Source organism: Microtus ochrogaster, chromosome 18, assembly GCF_000317375.1.
Source record: "Microtus ochrogaster isolate Prairie Vole_2 chromosome 18, MicOch1.0, whole genome shotgun sequence".
Classification (NCBI taxonomy): domain Eukaryota; kingdom Metazoa; phylum Chordata; class Mammalia; order Rodentia; family Cricetidae; genus Microtus; species Microtus ochrogaster.
The window spans coordinates 40,497,141-40,516,977 of NC_022020.1; the positions used below are offsets into that span (position 1 = coordinate 40,497,141).

Sequence of the window (19,837 nt, forward strand, 5' to 3'; positions counted from 1 at the left end):
CTCACAACCATCTGTAAAGAGGTCTGGTGCCCTCTTCTGGCCTGCAGAGATGCACACGGACAGAATATTGTATACATAATAGATAGATAGATAGATAGATAGATAGATAGATAGATAGATAGATAGATAGATAGATAGATAGATAGATAGATAGATAAGCAAATGTAGAAGTCCCTTTCATCACAAGTACAAACGCTGCCTGATGGTCAGTCTCTGCTGCTGCCAACATATTGAAACATATCAAAATCTATAGCAAAAAATGTTTGCTAACATGAAACATTTTAAAAGACTTTTGTACTTATTTAAGCATGTGTGAGAAGTGTTTGTCTATGTGGGTTTGCACATGTGAAGACAACTGTTCACAGAGGTCAAACCTGATTCCAAACTCCTGATAAAATCATTAATCTGAGGGGTACCTTACCTGCTCCAGCTGGGTGGCAAATGCTATGGTCACTGACAGAATAAAGGGGTCAGTACAATACTCTGCTGGTCCGATCTGATGGTAGCCTCCCTCCTCATTCAACACAGCAACAATGTCCTTTGGGTCGACTCCAGACAGGCCAGCAGGAACTTTACAAACAAAAAAACAAAATTATACTAGACTGTAATTTCCCATAACTATTTTGTTTCATTATTTTTAGATAAGATCTTGTGATATAGGCCAGTTTTGTTCAAAATTTACTATGTTACCCAATCTGGCCCAGAACTTATTATGTAGACTAACATGGCCTTGAACTCACAATCATTCTGTCTCAAACTCATGTGTGCTAGAATCACAGGTCCGTCTCACAGTGCCTGGCCCATCAGAAACATTTAAAAGCTTGTTCTACGTATTTAATTAAGAAATTGGCCATTTTCATGGACACAGTATTTCAAAAGGCTTCCTCTAGGAAGCTTTAATTTAATAAAAACAGTATTCTGAAGTAAAGTGTTTTTTAAGTCACTTAATGGATCACACAGAGAAGAAATGTACAGCTCATTTCTTTATCAACTGTGCACTGTGGAGTGAAGAGTATGCTAGACTTGGCTGAGGGCTGGGTAAATGAACAGAGACCACAGGACTGGAAGGCATGCTCCACATAGAGGGCAGTATGTAACAGAGCCAGCATGGGCAAGTTAACAAAGCCAGAGAAATGAAGGTTGAGGAAGCCTCGTGAAGTAACTTAGAATCCCAGATATGGAGGGAGCAAAACTCCATATCCAAGGCCTGCCTGCCTGCCTGAGCCACAGGGCTAGTTTAAAGCCAGCCAGAGCAACTAAGAAAATGTCTTAAAACAAAAAAATACAAAACCTGGGCTGAGGACACAGCTCGCCAGCAGGACACCTGCCGAGCATGTGCAGTGCCCACTGTTAATACAAGAACAAAGAACTGAGGCAAGAGAGACAGATCCCCGAGTGAGGACTGACTACAGAAAGAGCTATGGAGACATGAGAACAGAGCTTGGCATACTGAGTTTGCTCACATAATTTTTATGGTTTTGTTTTTTAAATGGGAAAACCATCAAAAACTTTTGAGAAGAGACCATCCCAGTCAAATGTGGGTCAGTGCGAAAAAATTAGATAGTGTTGAGAAACTTGTAAACTGATTAAAGAAGGAAAAGAGCAAGATGGTCACAAACTAAAATTAGGTAATAGTGCTGGGGAACGCAGGAAAGTGGGCACTCATAGGGGGAATGTCTCATGGCCGATGAAAACCTATGTTCTCAGACCATCCTTTGGGGCCCACCCCAAAGGAGTGTGTTTACTCAGCACTGGCTGAGAATGGCCCATGATTAAGAGCACAGACACTTAGCCAAACGCTGAAATTCCAATCCCAGGGTCTTTTAGTTGTATCAGAAAACTGTATGTTCTCCAGTCTTTGTTTTTCCCTTCTACGAAGCTTTTATGTGGTTGTTGAAGATCAAATTAAACGCTGAAAGCAAAGCACTTAGCACGCTACTGGACACATGAAGCACTCTGACACAGGTAGTCATTGTGAGAGAAGCCCACAGAGCTCAGGAGGTAAAACAGAACTGATAATAGGCTTCTCTGGCTGAGCACAGCGGCTCATGCTCTAACCCCAACACTAGGACGCCGAAGCAGAACTGCTACAAATCTGTGGCCAGCCTGAGCTACACAGTGCATACCACACTACAAGACTGTCTCAAAAACATGAGAAAAATAAAAAGAAAGCACAATCAAAGTAACAACCTGTATGTTTGGAAATAAATAAAAATGAGGATGAATCTTATGACACAGAAAGGAATTAAAAGTTTCAATTTGAATACAAGCTATGCAATATTAAAAACATATGAATAAATATATACAAAAAGGTATTATGTAAGTTATAGTTCATGTGTATCTCTTCCAAAATTCAGGAGTTGAAACTTAATGATGACTGTGAAAATGGTATTAAGATCACAGTCTCAGTCTCTAGAGACAGCTCTCTGGTTAAGAGTATTGGCTGTTCTTGCAGAGGACCTGGATTCAGGCCGTATCACCACCGTCTATAACTCCACTTCTGGGGGATCCGAAGCACTCTTCTGAAAATGAAGAACACTGCACATACATGCATGCATGCAAACACTGACACACATGCATGCAAGCTAACATTCACACACGTACATGCAGGCAGACACTCACACACAGAAAAATAAACAAATCTTTTGAAAAAGTAATAAGATGGAGAAGTCAAGACAGCTCCTTCAAGAATGGAACTAGCTGTGTTCATAAAAGGGCTTGGCAGAGAGAATGCATTTCCTGCCTGCCTGTGACTGTCATATGAAGAACATCAATAATCCCCATCAGATGCTAGTATCTTTGCAGCCTTCCAAGCCTTCAGAAATGTGAGAAATTACCCAGTCCATATTCTGTTCCAGCAGCACAGACTAAGACTATTTACGTATTCAAACAAATGCACATGTGTATGTGTATTAAAGGCATGTATACACATTACATAACTTAGCCCACAAAATGGGTCTGAGAGCAATAACAAAATAGCAGCTGGCATGCCTAATACCTGAGCTTTTACCTCTAAACATTTTCTTAGTAAAAGGAGGTAGAGATCCTTAGAGAAATGGCTGAACTGAGAGCTGAAACACAGCCGGGCGGTGGTGGCGCACGCCTTTAATCCCAGCTCTCGGGAGGCAGAGGCAGGCGGATCTCTGTGAGTTAGAGGCCAGCCTGGTCTACAAGAGCTAGTTCCAGGACAGGAACCAAAAAAAAGCTACGGAGAAACCCTGTCTCGAAAAAAAAAAAGATAAAAACCAGACTACCTTCCTGTACCAGAAAATATGATTCCAGGGTATGGCATGAGAGACAGAGCCACACTGACAGCAAGAAACATCGGAGCTGTCCTAGTACACCTGCTGTTACTGGATCACAGTACTTGAGACTAGAGAAGTTAGAAAAAAAATGCCTGACAATGCTCATGGCAGGAAGACATGAGGAGATTTTTTTTTTTTTTAAACTAAGACCCTTATTAATGGGGATTCCTCAGGGTCCTCAAGGCAGTGTAGGGCAGAGTACTGGGAAGGACATGACAGCAGAAGTGACTTCAAAGCAGCCCACTCTAAGGCTCACTAACCCACCCCCCTGGTGACAAAGGAATCCATTGGTCACAAACAGAATCTGTCATTCATACAGCAGAGCCCTGCAGCACAGTCACTTCTCAAAGGGCCCAGCTCCAATTTCCTTCAGGACTTTGGAGATTAAGTATCCATCACATGAGTTTTCTGGATGTACCTAAACATGACCAGGGACCTGAGGGAAGGGAAGGGTGAACAGGCAGAGCACAAAGGACACCAATAACAGTGAATCTCTTCTGAGTGTGACTTCATGGGATATGTAACATAACCAGAACCAAAACCCACCGACTTAGCATGCAGTTACTAAAACCCAAAGAACAGACACTGCCAAAAGTAAAATCCAGGTCGGAGAGATGGCTCCGCACTTAAGAGCACTGGCTGCTCTTGAAGAGGACCAGGGTTCAGTTCCCAGCACCTAAGCGGCAGCTCATAACTGTAAATCCAGTTCCAGGGGATCCAACACCCTCTAACTTCCACTAGCACCAGGCACACATGGAACACACAAACATACACAAACACACACACACACACACACACACACACACACTCTTCTGGTGAGAATGTACCAATGACGTTTCATCAACTGCACCAATAATCGAGTGCTGAGTTGTGGTGAAAGTTATCCTGAGGGTCCATACACAGGGAACATTGTGCACTCCCCAACTCTGCTATGATGTTAAAAGTGCTCTATAAGAGTGCCAGGTGTGCTAGTACATGTCTCTAATCCCAGCCCTCAGGAGGCAAGGGTAGAGACAAAGACAGGCAGATCTCAGTGGGTTTGAGGCCAGCCTGGTCTACATAGCAAGTTCCGTCCAGCCAGGGCTACACGGTGAGATTCTGATTCTAAATAAATAAATAAATTTAAATTTAAAACATGTATTAGGCTTTGCTAAACTACAGTTAAATAATAAACATACTATAGTTGAGAGCTTTTCTATGCTCATCCTGGAAAGAAAATGTTTCTAAGTAACAATTTTTAAACGACAAAATTCTCTGTTCAAGTTTAGAAACTAAAACTTTCCCAGATTCTAAGATTTTTAAATAAGAGCTAACCTCTGTAAACAAGTTTGCATGTTACACGTGTTCACAAGTGCTGGGGGATAATGCTCTCTTGTACACTGTAAAGATTTGTCACTCATATTGGTTTAATAAAATGTTGATTGACCAGTAGCCAGGCAGGAAGTATAGGAGGGGTGACCAGACTGGGAGAATTATGGGAAGAAAAAAGGCAGAGACACTGTTGCAAGCCAGACTCAAAGGAAGCAAGATGAGAATGTTTACTGAGAAAAGATACCAAAGCATATGGCTAAACACAGACATGAATTATGGGTTAATTTAAGTTGTAAGGGCTAGTTAGTAATAAGACTGAGTAATAGACCAAACAGTTTATAATGAATATATAGTAATATAATAATTATATTATGCTAATATAATCAATATAATGTGTGTTTCTTTGAAACTGAATGACTGCAGGACCAGGTGGGACAGAAAGTTCTGTCTACACACAAGATCATATTTGCCTATAAACAGGGTAAATCAGCTTATATTCCTGTACACAGGTCCCATGACATCACCCTTCCTAAAGTGCTAGTGCAGAGGAACTTGTGCAAGAAGGTCTCTAAGGGAAGATGCACATAACTACATGTGCCAGCACACACCTATAACCCAAACAATCGAGAGGCAGAGGGAGGAGGATGGAAGCATAAAGCCAGCCTCAGCTACATGTGAGGTCCAGACCAGCCTGGTCTACTTGAGACCCTGTCTCAAAACAAAATAAAACAAAAACAAATCAACCAAAAACCCACAAGAGACAGAGGAGAACAAACCTTTTCCATCCCGAGGAGGGGCTCCTTTTGCTTTAAAACTATCCACCTGTGCCTTTGTATCTGTTTCCAAAGTGATACTTATCTGTATCTCAGACTTGAACTTGGTGTATTTGTTACTCAGCAACTGGTACCACTTAGGTGCCTAGATAACAAAATAGAAGGCATGGTGAAACTTAAAGGGAAAGTACTCAGCATGTTACTTAAGGTTTTCACTCTTTCCCTACAGCCTTTTCAGTGCCTTTCATCTCTTAAAAAACCAAGGCCAGGCCAGGCATATGCTGGCGCAGCCTTTAATCCCGGCACTCGGGAGGCAGAGAAGGCAAATGTCTGAGTTCTAAGTTAACCTGGTCCACACACTGAGTTCCAGGCCAACCAAGGCTGCAAAGTTAACACCCTGTCTCAGAACACAACAAATGTCTTTCCATATTTTCTTCAAAACAAATGAATCCCATTTAGGAAGCCAGCAACTAAGTTTCCCTCTGAGAAAAATACTGAAGCCCTCAGACTGTCTTCTTTGCTCTCATTCCAACATTTCACAGGGGAAAAAACAACACATGTTTATCTTCAGTCTCCAATCTCACGACAACCTTTAGTAACAAAAGCCTAATTAATCATCTGTTTCTTTAACTCCTGATATTAGGTCTCTTCTTGTTGTTCATATCAATTAAGAAAAAAAATGTTACTACTCGTGGTGGTTTGATAAGAGTGGCATCCATAGGCTCATAAGTTTGAATACTTAGTCACCAGGGAGTTGAACTGTTTAAAGGATTAGAAGGATTAGGAGGTGTGACACTATTGGAGTAGGTGTGGCCTTGTTGGAGGAAGTGTGTCACTGGGAGTGGGCTTTAAGGTTTCAAAAGCCGACACCAGGCCCTGTTTTCCTCAGTTTGTGGATCAGGAAGTAGCTCTCAATTACACCTCAGAACCATGCCTGCCATGCTTGCTGCCATGCTTGCTGCCGTGCTCCTATCATGGCAGTGATGGACTAAGCCTCGGAAACTGAAAGCAAGCCCTCAGAGTAGATATTTCCTTTATAAGAGTTGCCAGTGTCTCTTCACAGCAATACATCAATGACTAAAATACCACTAAGAAATAGCATAAAATGTCAAGGAAAAGGACCAAAAGTTGTGCTTCATGAGCCATTGACTTGGCAGATGCTGACAACAAAGACCTTCTCAGAGGACATGGTAGGTTAAACTACCTGACCACCCACAAGACAGCACCCTCAGGAATCCCAGTGACCAGACCAGCCAGAAGACATGGTCAAGCCACAATCAAAAGCACAATACCTGCTTTGTTTCTTGAGCGGTTCTTAAGTCCAAAACAATGTAGCCTATGGTTTCCTTGGCAGAAGACAGAGGGTCCAAGGCAAAGCACTGCAGTTTGATAGGAGTGCGCTGTAACCTACACAAAGATGTGTGTGAGCAATACATGAGTCTTTCTAATGTTACGTTTCTAGCAGCCTTAAAAAAAACTTTATTATCCAGATTACACGTCTGTCGGGCCAAGCATTATCTAGTCTGTATTTTCTAAAAGAGTCTTTAACTAGAAGATAACCATTATTTTTATCTACTTATCTGTACACCAACTAGGTCAATTTTTCCTATACACCTGTGATGTATTTGGCCTTCTGCAAGTCAGAAATTATCATGAATGTTTAAGAAAGACAAAAAAATTATCTTTCTTATACAGTACTATCACATATAAAATCTGACTACTAAAGTTCAGAACTACAAGGCTTGGCAATGCTCTGTGAGCTGACAGTGACAGCACAGTGCGGGCTCTGTGCATCAGGGAAGCCCTGGCCCAGTCACGCACAAAGCTGAATAGATGCTGCCATCATTTAGCTAATGGAGTCACTGTTTAACACCACGTAGTACTAAATCCACCTAGGAATTCTTAGCCTAAATAACCAAAGTAGTATATCACATGGTACTAAGACAAGTACAAGAACGCAGCATAATCAAGTATTCTGAATGCCAGGAAAAAGACAACATTTTAACACTCATTAAGAATTTAATAGTCCTTCAGATAGAATCAACGTATAATCCAGCAATAAAAATAGTAAGAATTCTGTTAATTTTGTCAATTTTCTGCCCTGACTTGATCGGTACTGAAATGATTTGTGGGAGTTTGGATGGTGGTAGTTTTCCTTTGAGACAGAATCCTATGTAGCCCAGACCAGCCCTGAACTCTTTTTGCCCTCACATCCAGACTATTGGGATTAGAAACAAACCATACTATGCCCAGTTTTTAGAAATATATTTTTAAGCCGGGTAGTGGTGGCACACACCTTTAATCCCAGCACTCAGGAGATAGAGGAGGGTGGACATCTGTGAGTATGAGGTCAGTCTAATCTACAGAGCTAGTTCCAGGACAGCCAGGCTACACAAAGAAACCCTGTCTCAAAAAACAAACAAAATGAAACAAAAAACTGCTTTAAAAACACAATTTGTCATTTAACAAATAAAAGTACTTCTGTTCTTGACTATTTCTAGTCTTAAAGTTCATTGAAGAAAAGATGATGTTACACTTCAGATCCATCTGAGGTGGGAAGACTCACCCACTGTGGGCAGTGTATCCTGAACTGTTCAAGAGTGGAGAGGGTGAGCTGAGCACACGCATGCAGACATTAATGCATTGCTGTCTGCTCTTAACTGCTGATGTAACATGACTGCTTCAAGTCCTGCAACCCTGTCTTCCCTATAGCGACATCTGTGACGCGGGATTTCCCTTTCTCCCTAAGGGGCATTCACCAGGGTGCTTTATCACAGCAGCATGAAATGAAACAGAGAGAGAGCCTGTCTCAGACACACACACTCAGCAAACACGATGAGCACCATAATCAGGAAGTTATAAGATGTACTTAAAAGCTATAAACAAGGACAAAGATGCTGACACAAACTGAGCGGAGCCTCACCTGTGCTGATGAAGAACTTTCCTGTCGATTTCCCAGGCTAACTCGGTAGCAAATTCGGGCTGGTCAGTGTGGTCGACAGGATCGGTAGCCAGCTGCTCTCCATCAAACTTTGCTTCTACCACCAGCATATGCTTTGGACGTTTGGGGAAATGGCGGCCTGAAGAGAGAAGACACGCACATACAGATCACCCAGGATCACAAAGCACCTTTTAAATATTGGTGCGTGTCCAGGTAGCTGGCTTGCACACTGCATAAACTACTCCCAAATGCACCTGCACTTGCTTCCATAAGCTGAAAGGCGTCACTTAGCACCGAGCGCTTCTCCTCCAACACTAACGTGCACATGAATCACCTGGGGACCCTGCACCAGGGCGGAAATCAGCACGGCAGGTCCAGTGGGCCTGAAAGCCTGCATTTCTAACAGGTGATCAGACCCTGCAGCATACTGTGGCCCACAAATGAGTACATTAGAAAGAAGAAAAGCCAATGGTAAAGTAAGTGGCTTCAAAAAGAAAACAGGCACTTAGCCTAAAAAGAAAACCAAGGGTCTAGTGGAAAGAAAAATTTCAAAATTGGAAGAAAGTAAATGGCAAATAAGAATCCCTAACAATCTTGTGCCGAGGTGATTACTTTGATTTTTCAGTCTGGTGAGGGGGATCATATGGAGGGAATTTTAACCATTATTAAGTAAGCAGCCACCCCCCTGCTATTCACCCCGATTAAAGCTACTTGGCGAGGAATAAAATGGACAGGAAAGGCTGGATTTGATGAGCTGGTGGCACACAAAGATAGCCCCAACACTGGGGAAGTGGAGGCAAAGAGCCTGGATACATGACAGCCCAAACCAAACCAAACCAAAGCCTCTCTGGCCCCAGCAGAAGCAAGCTGAACCGTAACTGCAGTGTTTGGAAGCACTGCGGCAAGACACACACTGCGCCATTGCTGTGACCCACGGGCCTGAGGAAGTCAACCTGTGACCAACATGGCCTAACCCCCGGAGGAGGAAGTAAAACTGGAGTAAGAGACAAAACAGTACAGGACTCCATCAGTGAGGTGCCTGAGACTGCCCAGAGATGGAGTCCACGAAGAACACGACCCAAACCGAGAGGGAGACTGAGCCAGCATCCAGTTCACCTGATGAACTGAGTGCAGCTGACTGCAGCTGAGGGACAGGGACAGCGAAGAGCAAGCATATTCACTGCTCAGTCGCAAGGCCCGGGGTTTGGGGTCACAAACCCTGCAGGCTTCCTGTAATCGCAGCTCCTATAACATTAGCTGCAAGACAACAGGACCACTGAGGCTCGCTGGCTCTGAGCTTTACAGAGAACAGGTAGAATGGTTGAGGTGACCCAAAGCTGGCCTCTGTCCCCAAAGGCATGAACAGGTGTGTGCATGTGCGCATACACTCACACAGATACAAATGAAATAAACACGTCTGAAAGTGTCCTTTAAAAACGTCAGCCAGAGGCTCTTATTTAAACTCCATACTGGTTGGTTTCTTGCCAACTTGACAGAAGCTGGAGTCATCTGGGAAGAGGGACCCTCAGTTGAGAGAACGCTTCCATAGATTGGCCTGTGGGTAAGCCCGTGGGATATTTTCCTGACTAATGACAGTTGGGATGTGGGGTGCACCACCCTGGGCAGGTGGTCCTGGATGGTATAAAAGAGAGCACGCTGAGGAAGCCGTGGGGAGCAAGCATCTTTCTCCAGGGACTCTGATTCCCACAATGACGCGCTGGGACTGGACTGTGTAAGAAGAGATAAGTCCTTTCCTCCCTCCAGCTGCCCTTGGCCACAGCCTTTTCACAGTAAAGTAAGACAATAGAAGCCTTGTTTTGTTTTGTTTCTTATCTTGGAACCGAGCACACCGCGAGCACACACATTCTAGAAATGTAGCTAGGAAATTCTAAGTAGCTCGATCTAACTGGAGTTCTGGGACACAGGAAACCTAAACGGGCGGGCAGAAGTCATACCACAAGGGCCCACGTTGCTACTCTAGGAGTGCAGACATATGGGAACTCTGAAAGGTTTTAAGACAAGATCTGTGGATCAGAAAGATCACTGTCAGGAAGTTCAGGGCAGTAGTTGCTTCTGGAAGAAAAGAAAACATTTAGGAAACAGAGACTGTCACTACAGGCAAGGTGATGAAGGTGTGTAATCAGGCACACCGTGGAGACTCATCTGAGTGATTGTAGCACCTATAATAAAATCAACAACTGACGATTCTTCGGAGGACACTGATGAATCCCAGGCTCCCGGCTTAACTGTAAGCACTACCAGAGCCGAGGAGAGGACCATATGCCAGTTTTAGGTGTGTTTGTGGTAGCAATCTGACATCCCTGACTCCAGGTCCAAAAGCTGAGACAAGTCAGGCTCGTCTTTTTAGTTAGGACCACAGCCACCAACCCTCTCAGGAGAACAATTCTAACCTCCTTGGCTTCCAGGGTCCTCCAGAGCTGACTCATTCTAGTTCTTTCTGACCAAGGACAATATTCCTAAACACTCACCTTTCTCTACCACAGTCGCCTTCTGGCTTCGCTCCTCCCACCCCGTTCATTCCTGTTACCCTGGCTTACCTGGTCACCCGTCCATCCGTCTGAAGCTTTGGGCGGAAGGCACTTCAATCACTACTTCTATTCTGCTGCCAAAGCTACACTGACGCCTGTATCAAGTTTTGATCACAGTGCCGCCCAACATACCATGTCTTACAACACTAATCTGTCCACGCCAAATAAACAGATCCCTCTATCATGAACAGCAGGAAAACCACTAGATTTTTTTTTTTCATAGAGAAAGCCCTGTTCTAAATTTAAAAGCCTCCATCAACCAGTTAGAAAATTATTTCTGGGAGGCAGAGGCAGAGGCAGGTGGATCTCTGTGAGTTCAAGGTCAGCCTGGTTTACAAGAGCTAGTTCCTGGACATGCTCCAAAGCTATAGAGAAACCCTGTCTGGAAGAAAAAGAAAAAGAAAATTATTTCAGTCTTGAGGGGGCGGGAGCATTGCTTATTTGTGAGGGCTTGGGGTATTTTTTGTTTGTTTGGTTGGTTGGTTGTTTTTGTGGAAGGAAGGAACTCACTAGCAGACCAGACTGGCCTCGACCTTGCAGAGATCAGCCTGCCTCAGCTACTCGAGTGCTGGGATTAAATGCGTGAGCCAACCACTCCCTGCTTGATCTTGTGTTTTTAAGCAGTGAAAGAACAATTACAATTGTCCCTATTATTTAATAGTTTCTGGTCAATTTCTTATTCCAAAACTCAGAAACCATTTTTACCCAGTTTTTCTTCCCTCTTCTCAATAGCAGCAGACCTCTCCTGAGGGGATGGGGTCTAGCCAACACCACCTGGGGATAAACTCACACGATGATGATTTCGTGTACTGGCAGCTTATTCCAATTAACCAAACAGCTCCTAGCTCCTCCACTTTGCTGCAATCAGCTAACTACACTGAACAGAAGCAACGTTTGTGGTGTGAGTTTGAGAGCAAAGCAGGCCTCCTTTTCCCACACCTTAAGAGTGCTTTGCAGCCAGACCATCCGCCCAGCCTTTGGTCCTCTGACCCATCCCTTTCAGACCCAAATAAATGTCATCTCCTCAGGAAACATCCCCCAGAAGAGGAGGCTGTGCCAGCGTGACACACTCCCCACTTAACTCTCTCAGTATCTAGACTTAGTGCCACCTGCATTGCCAGCACAGAACCTGACATTCAGTAGGTTCCCGATAAACAAATGTCATTCACTCGACGAACAAGTAAGGGTCATTTAATGCCTTACCGACGGTAGTCCCCTAGGTACGCGATCAAGACGCGTAACGGGAACAGATTTGGCAATACATGGAAATGGTATGAGGCTTGTGCTCAAGTCAATGGCAAAGTTCTTACGAATGGCATTAGAGAGGAACTGCTGCACCAAGCGTGCTTTGCAGGCACTTTTAGCTCGTATATAAAAGCCATCGACAGGCTGCTTCTGATGGATATCGGTTTTTTTCTACATTCTCTGGGGCTACGGCTAGTCACGCTAAATATCACTTATCCCTAATAGCACTCACGCTCCCCGGAGAGATGTTTAAATCAATTGCCTAACAGCCCTAGCTCCATGCAACTGAACAAGTCCTCGGGGACCACAAAAGCAAGAGATGACAAGGTTCGTAAGGTTAACAAAGCCGCGGTCATACACTACTAGGCTGAGGTCCGGGAAACAGCAGTTGCAAAAGAAAAAGAGAGAGAGAAGAAAAGGAAAAATAAACACCGGAGACCGCTCACCTTCTAGGATGGATACAACGATGAGCAGCTGGTCGGATTTGGAGACCATGGTCGCGGCGGCGGGGTCTGCAGGGAAGGGAACCCCCGTGAGGCGTGCAGCCGGACCCCGCAGGCCAGGGAGCCTCCGCAGCGCCCGGCCCCGCTCCCCCGGGCCGCCGACCAGGCCCTAACCCTACCCCGGCTCGGCGACCGCGCCCCACAAGCCCACAGCCCCGGCACCTTTTGCCGCCTGCTAAGCCGCTTTTCAAACGCCCGGGCAGCCGCAGCGGACGCCACCGCGCCCCGCTTCCGCCTAGCAACCAGGCCCGCAGGCCCAGAGCCCTGGGGAGGCTGGAGGACAAAGGGCGATAGAGACCAGGGCAGTCGGGGATAGAACGTCCACCAGCCCGCCTAACCTCCCGCCCTTTGACGCGCTTTCCCGGAGCTCTAGGGAGACAAGATTGCGGTCGCCCGCAGCGCCGCCTGCTGGTCACCTGCGGAAATGCATGAGAGTTGAACCCCGCAGACTGCGCAGCCGCACCACTGCCCTAAATGCTTCCTGGTCCTGCGTAGCTAAACTCTCTTTAAGGAGTAGGACGGCCGCGTACTGTAAACGGTATGCTCAGTTTTAATCTGAGAAATAAAACGATAGTTTGTTTTTTAATGCTCAGGCACTTGACATCAAGACAACTGACCATGTTAAGTCATAGAAAATTAATGACCCTAGTGTAAACTGTTTTTGCGCATCTCTTTAAATATTTGTCCTGTGACCGCAAGTCCTGTCAATACGGTAGTTACTGTAACTGCAGGCGCTGACGTAATCGCTCCCAGAATAGGCTGTACCTTAGAAATACCTCTTCAAAAGGAAAACAAAATTGTCACGTGGGCGAGAATGTTTAAAGGTGTAGGTTCTACCCAGACGTAGGAAATTAGCAAAATCAAGGCTGAAAGTTAACTTCTGAAAATGATGTAAACCCACATTTTCCTTCCCATTTTCAAGATTTGTTTTTTTTTTTAAATGAAAGGTTAGACATATTTTAAAGTTTTCTCTATATTAAAACCTGGAAAACTGAATGGGTTGGAGCCTTCGTGGACACGTTTAGCGTTCAAATTTGTGGGAATTTCTCTTGGAAAATCAAAGGCAAACCACGATATATATATATATATATATATATGAGGGCGAAAAGTAAAACAGGTGAGCTGAGATCTCACAAAACAGTGGGCCTTGGTGTGCTGACTCTGGCTGTTTTCCTTCTCTGTAAAGCTGGAAGACGGTTGGAGAACAGTTGGAACAATCTCTGAGCCCTGCTGCTATTTCTGCTCCTGTCTCTCTCTTCTTTGTCCCCTAAAGAAGAGGATGTGGAGGCTAGACCAGATTGTCTCTAATGTCCCTTCAGGACTCCTCAGAGGTTTTTCTGAAATGTGCTATTTATACAAAACTAAACTTCATGTGCATTGCTGGGCACTGTATTCTTTTCTGAAAGATCTCAAAAAGTAGTATTAAAAGTAGGCAGGATCATACAGTGGCCAGGTGAGTAGGTTTTTTTCTATCAAAGGTGTGATGTCAAATGCTATATGGTTATCTTTTTTACATGAGTAATCTCATCACTTAATAGCTATAAAAACAGTTTTTATGATTTATAACTTTTTATTCGAAAACAATACACTTATTTTCCTTTAGGATACCCAACAAGGCTGAAAACCCAGATTAGATTATCACTAATGCCGGAAAAGTCTCATCTAAAACATCTGTAAAATTAATCAATGAAGATGAGGGAATAGAGAGATGGCTAACGATTAATATAGTACTTGCTGATCTTCCAGAGGACCTGAGTTCAGTTTTTAGCACCCATAAAGGGAACTCACAGCTATCGGTAATTCCCGCAGGATGGAGATCCTCTTTTGACTTCCTCAGACGCCTGAACATATGGAATACACACACACACACACACACACACATACACATACTACACACACGCATGCATGCACACACCCACACCCTTTTTCTTGTAGAAAACTTTTTTGAAATAACTCTTTCCAAAAAATATTTTATTATGTTTTATTTGTGTGTGTTGTGTGTTATGGGGGAGGGGGAGTCACACTTAGAGGTCAGAGGACTGCTTCTGCAAGTCAGTCTCTCCTTCCACTGTGTGGGTCCTAGGGATGAAACCTGGGTCACGAGCAGGCAGATGCTTCTGCTCACTGAGCCGTCATTGTCCCTGTCTGAGGTCTCGGCATCTGGCTTTCTTCCCTGAACAACACGATCATGTGTGAAGTCCCCCACTGGCCTTGCAGAAAGCCTTCAGGAGCATTTGCATGTTGCCTTTGTTTTCACAGACTGTACAAAATGGATGATCTGAAAGTTGCCGTCTAGAAACGGACTGTAATTCCATCATCCTCTAAACCCATGGTCCGGTAATCTAATTCCCGTGCTCTGTTAGACGGCAGCAGCTTCAGGTCCAGTGTAAAGCATCACGTGTTAGTTTAAACTCATGAGGGGAAATGTTATTATAAGTTTATGAAGTACCAATTACTGTCTCCAAATACATAAGAAAATGTTTACAGCATATGTAAATTGTATCTATGAGACAATGGAAGATTCATTGCACTAGGAGCATGGAAGTATGCAAATTTAAACTGACAGGTACTAAATTCATTAGTTTGCTAATCATGTTATGTAGCTTTCTATTTCTATAAATTTCTGCAAACAAAAGGGCATCTTGGGTCACATCGAACATTTCTTTTCCTATATCTATTTCACATGTTGGATAAACCCTACTTTGCAGTATTTTTATGTTTCATTTTCAACAACTTCTATGGCCCACCTCAAAAGAAATTTTAAATTTTATTAATATTTCCCTTCTTCATTCCATCTCCCAATATATCAACAAGCCCAGATATATACTTAATAAAATTAAAACAAGCTCTCAGGACTAATAAAATCAACATGCTTATTGAATAGCTGCTATTGTAAAAACATAGTACCAAAACCTGACCTTCAAAAACTGCTTAGAAAAACAGCCTCCATTTGGAAGATGGAGTGAGCTGGGTGTGGAGGAATATACCTTTTTTTTTTTTTTTTTTGGATTTTCGAGACAGGGTTTCTCTGTAGCTTTTTTGGTAGGAATATACCTTTTTATTCCTAGTACTCAAGAGACTGAGGCAGGAGGATTTCTATAAATTCTAGGCCAGCCTTCACAGAGTGAGACCCTGACTCAGAATCAGAAAGACAACCTCTCTGCAGCTTAGGGAATGTCACTGGAGAGAAGAGGGAGAAAATGGGAGAGCTGGAGAATAAGGTGGACAATGTTGTGACATGTTGGGATGACATAGCCATGGCAGCCATGAGCTCGCTCCATTATAGCTACCTGCAGCAGACCTGCACAGGGCCGGGAGACAATATTAGGCAGCATTCTGGCAAGCGACATTAGCAGGCCTCCGTGGTTACAGGTAAAAGACAGACAGACAGACAAGAAGGGAGAGGGGCAAACGTATCGGAGAGTGTTGGGAGGGGTGAGAGAGGAGAGTTTGGCATACAATCAAATACATCATTTGTGTGTATGATATTATCCAAGAATAACTAAATGATATGCAAGAAAGAAGGAAGGAGAGAGGCAGGAAGATGAAGACTGGGGAGGGGAGGAGGGGAAGGATGAAAGCAGCACTAAGTTAGGGCCAAAACAAAAGGCCCTTTAAAACAGGATCTTGTAAAAACGAAAGCCGTAATTTCTCTCATCTCACTGTTTCGCCTGTGTCTGAGTGTGTGGTGTGTGCCAGTGTGTGCGTAGTCACGTGTGTGAAGGGGCGTGTACACAGGTCCAGCCCCACACATGTGTGGTTTACATTAGACTGTGAACAAGCTCCGTGAATAGGCTTCTTGCTCGCTGGCTGGCTGCCTAATTTACTGAGTCCGGTCTCTCACTGAACCTGAGCTCACTGGTTCTGGCTAGTCTAGCCTGCCTGGTCTTTAAGTGTGCTCTGGGGATCCGAACATCAGTTCTTTTACAGTCGAAGCAAGGGCTTTATCCACAGAACCATTTCCCTCAGCCTCACATGACCGCATCCCTTCTGGGAGGAGCCCAGGCAAAATTTAAATCTCTGAATGTGTTAGGCTTTTGTTTTAACATCAAAAGGTCATCTTTTACAGAGTTATCGTCAGTTTTATCCCTTTTTCTATTAGGGCAAAGATAACCAAATTCTTTATATTTTCTCAAGTTGGCTTAGTCCCATATTCTTGGGGTAATGTCCCCCAAACCATGGTTCTCTCTGGCTTTTATTTTTATTTTTTTTAAATATTTATTTATTTATTTATTATGTATACAATATTTTGTCTGTATGCCTGAAGGCCAGAAGAGAGCGCCAGACCTCTTTACAGATGGTTGTGAGCCACCATGTGGTTGCTGGGAACTCAGGTCCTTTGGAAGAGCAGGCAATGCTCTTAACCACTGAGCCATCTCTCCAGCCCTTCTCTCTGGCTTTTATGAAGCCAGAACATCTCCATAGGTCAAAGCTGGAAATGAGGGGTGACCAGGCAGGGCCTGAGCTCAGACGGAACACCACAGCTGTGTAGGAGGTGGCAGGGCCTCAGCACTGGCAAACACCACATCCAGGTAGGAGGTGGCAAGGACACCACAGCTATGTAGGATGTGGCAAAGCCTGAACTCAGACAGAACACCACAGCTGTGTAGGAGGTGGGTTCTACTCCAGCTGGCTGTTGGCACACAGTTGTTTACCGAGATCTTCAAGTTTTCATGAGAAGCCAGAATTATAGTTTCTGTGGTGAAATCATCCAATTTTTAAATGCTGGGGATGAGTTGCAGTGTAAAACAGCAGCAGTAACAGCAAGGTGTGCTGCATGTAGGCTGGTTTCCTCTAGCCCAAACTGACAGAAGTGCTTATTATAATAACCAGGGCCTCCAGGGCGCAAAGGAAACTGTAATCAGGAAGAGGTTACCTCAAACCAGATAGGAAAGGGCTGAGTGTATGTGGTGGAGATTAACTCTCAACTTCCAGGTGGACCCCACGAGGGCAGAACAGAAAAGGGGACTAAGACACTGATTTAGTATCTTTGCCTCAATTTACTATTCTGCCTCTGTGGGACAGAATCAACACACCAGACTTCCAAGAACCAAGCGGGTTCAGATGTTTGTGGCCAGCAAAGCAAAACCTGACAAGACTTCCCCTGGTACTTACTCTCAGTGAGAACACAGCATGGGATCGGCATTCTCTGTTTCCAGTGAAAAGCCAGTGATGACAGGGACCAACTTTTGGCTTCAGTGGAGCTGGGGTTGAACCTACACGCATAAATAAAAGCAGTGTTTTTGTATGTTGTCCTTGTGGTATCAGCCTCATGGGTTATGTTAGGTGTGAATGGGCTCTGAAAAATCCTGCCGTGTTTGTCACCATGGTTCTCTCAAGAATGATGGCCTCTCATTCTGCAGAAGGAGGCAGATCTAGAGAAACTTCTGGAACTGCAGCAAAGGAATAGAAAACGCAGTCTCGGGGGTTAGGAACGCAGCTCAGTTGGTAGAATGCTTGTTGTAGGGGTTTGAAAGAAAAAAAAATGGGCCCCCAAAAGGAATGGCACTGTTGGGAGGTGTGGCTTAGTTAGAGTGGGTGTGGGCACACATGATAAATATAATCAAGTAAATGAGCGAAGAGACTGTGCCACTGGTAGAATAACCACATTCTTGAGACAGCAGATTTGTTCATTTGCCTGTTACTTTTAAGACAGGATCCCACTGTGTAGCATAGATTGGCCCAGACTTACTCTGTAGCCCAGGCTGTCCGCCAACTGAGGCAGATTGCTGAGAAGGTTCCAGAGTGTAGAACTGGCCATGGGTGTCAGAATGAAGGACTCACCACCACCCTGTGACCCTGTGGGGCTTTGATTCTCCAATCAAAGCAAGTTTGATATGATTCCTCTTCTGCAGAGCTTCCTTTTGTCCACATGACAGCAGTAGCGGAATGTGGGACCAGCCATGAAAGCTAAGTATGGCCAGGTCATCCAAAGGAAGTTCTTTACTTACAACCCTTATCACCTGGGACTCTGGCCATCAATAAATTTAAATGGAGTCTAGAGTCTCAATAGTTTACCCTGAGACAATGCCTGGCAAGCTGAGATTACCCAACTCCCACCCACGAGCAGACCATTCAAAGGAAATTCCTGACATTCCAAGCACTGTAGATGGAAACACCTGTCAGCACTTCACCAGAACACCCCTAGACAAATGTCAGCCAATCAGGGGTCCTGAATCTCAGAAACCCTTCACCCCCATTTTTACTACTATAAAAATCCAATTCTAATTGAGCTCAGGGCTCTCCGGCTATTCCATTGTGTTGTACATGCAGGGAGACCGAGTTTGCAAACTTGATTAAAATAAAGGCTCTTTACTTTTACATAGGGGACTCGGTCTCCTTTGTTGGCTTTTGATTTGGGTATAACACAGAAACTCACACCAGCCTGCTGTGCTGTGTGGCAAGGAAGTCTCCAGGCGTGGGCTGAACAGGAGCCGGACTCCACAGAACGGTAATGGGGTCTTCTGGTCGACCAAGGTCATGTCTGCTACAGTCCTTTTTAATGCAGATATTATAAATGGACTCGAAGTGTATGATCCGGGTAGAATGACTTCAGCAAATAAGAGACAAAGGGAAACTAGTCATTTCAGTTCCAGGTAACGTTCTAAGCATGTTGACCAGGTGTAGAGAGGAGGCGCACCTCCTTCAAGGGCTACAGATGGCTCAGGAGTAGCTCACTTGCCTAGAGTGCTTGAGGCTCTGGGCTCAATCCTTTCTTTGTCTGTAAAAATGAAGAGTTAGGGGAAGGAGTCTCCCTCAGTTTCTCACACACACCCCTAAGCGACAGCACAGAAGGGTCCTGGCCAGCATCATTTCAGAAAAGATCTAATAACAGGTGTCCTTCAGTGAAGCCATAAACCACAACACTGTCTTCAATTGAGGATGGTCTCACTGTCAACATAAAACTTCATGTAGTCCAAAGTGTGTACATTTTCAAACAGATTTAGCAGATGCTGAGAGCTTGAGGGATGTTGAGCGGAAACAGGGGTGTTGGCTTCGCTGTTATTGCCACAGATGACCCAATGGAAGCCAAGAATGCCATGCCCGCCTTCTAAAGATAATAAATACATAAGGTGAAAGGGTTTCTTTTCCTTACCCGAAACCAAACAAAAAGAGTAGGTTTAAGGGACAGTCTCACAGGGATTAATGGGCTTGGTGAGCATCACCATGTGTACTTGAGAAAAAGAAATGCATGTCTGTCTGTCTGTCT

General features: G+C 44.4%; 1 protein-coding gene across 2 annotated transcripts in view; it reads right to left on the reverse strand.

The window, feature by feature from the left end:
- The window catches only part of Cep120 (centrosomal protein 120), a 59,759-nt gene extending 46,815 nt beyond the window's left edge, over window positions 1-12,944 (reverse strand). Inside the window, exons 1-6 of one of the 2 annotated variants that reach the window (XM_026783479.1) lie at window positions 12,790-12,944; window positions 12,571-12,636; window positions 8,313-8,469; window positions 6,682-6,796; window positions 5,393-5,534; window positions 422-570 (exon numbers count right to left, since the gene is read on the reverse strand). In XM_026783479.1, the coding sequence (XP_026639280.1) occupies window positions 422-570; window positions 5,393-5,534; window positions 6,682-6,796; window positions 8,313-8,469; window positions 12,571-12,619 (612 nt within the window). In that variant the 5' untranslated portion in view covers window positions 12,620-12,636; window positions 12,790-12,944. Of the gene's footprint in view, window positions 1-421; window positions 571-5,392; window positions 5,535-6,681; window positions 6,797-8,312; window positions 8,470-12,570 lie in introns of both variants that reach the window. The other variant, XM_005356110.2, reaches the window with a different exon arrangement.
- Window positions 12,945-19,837: the final 6,893 nt, after the last annotated feature.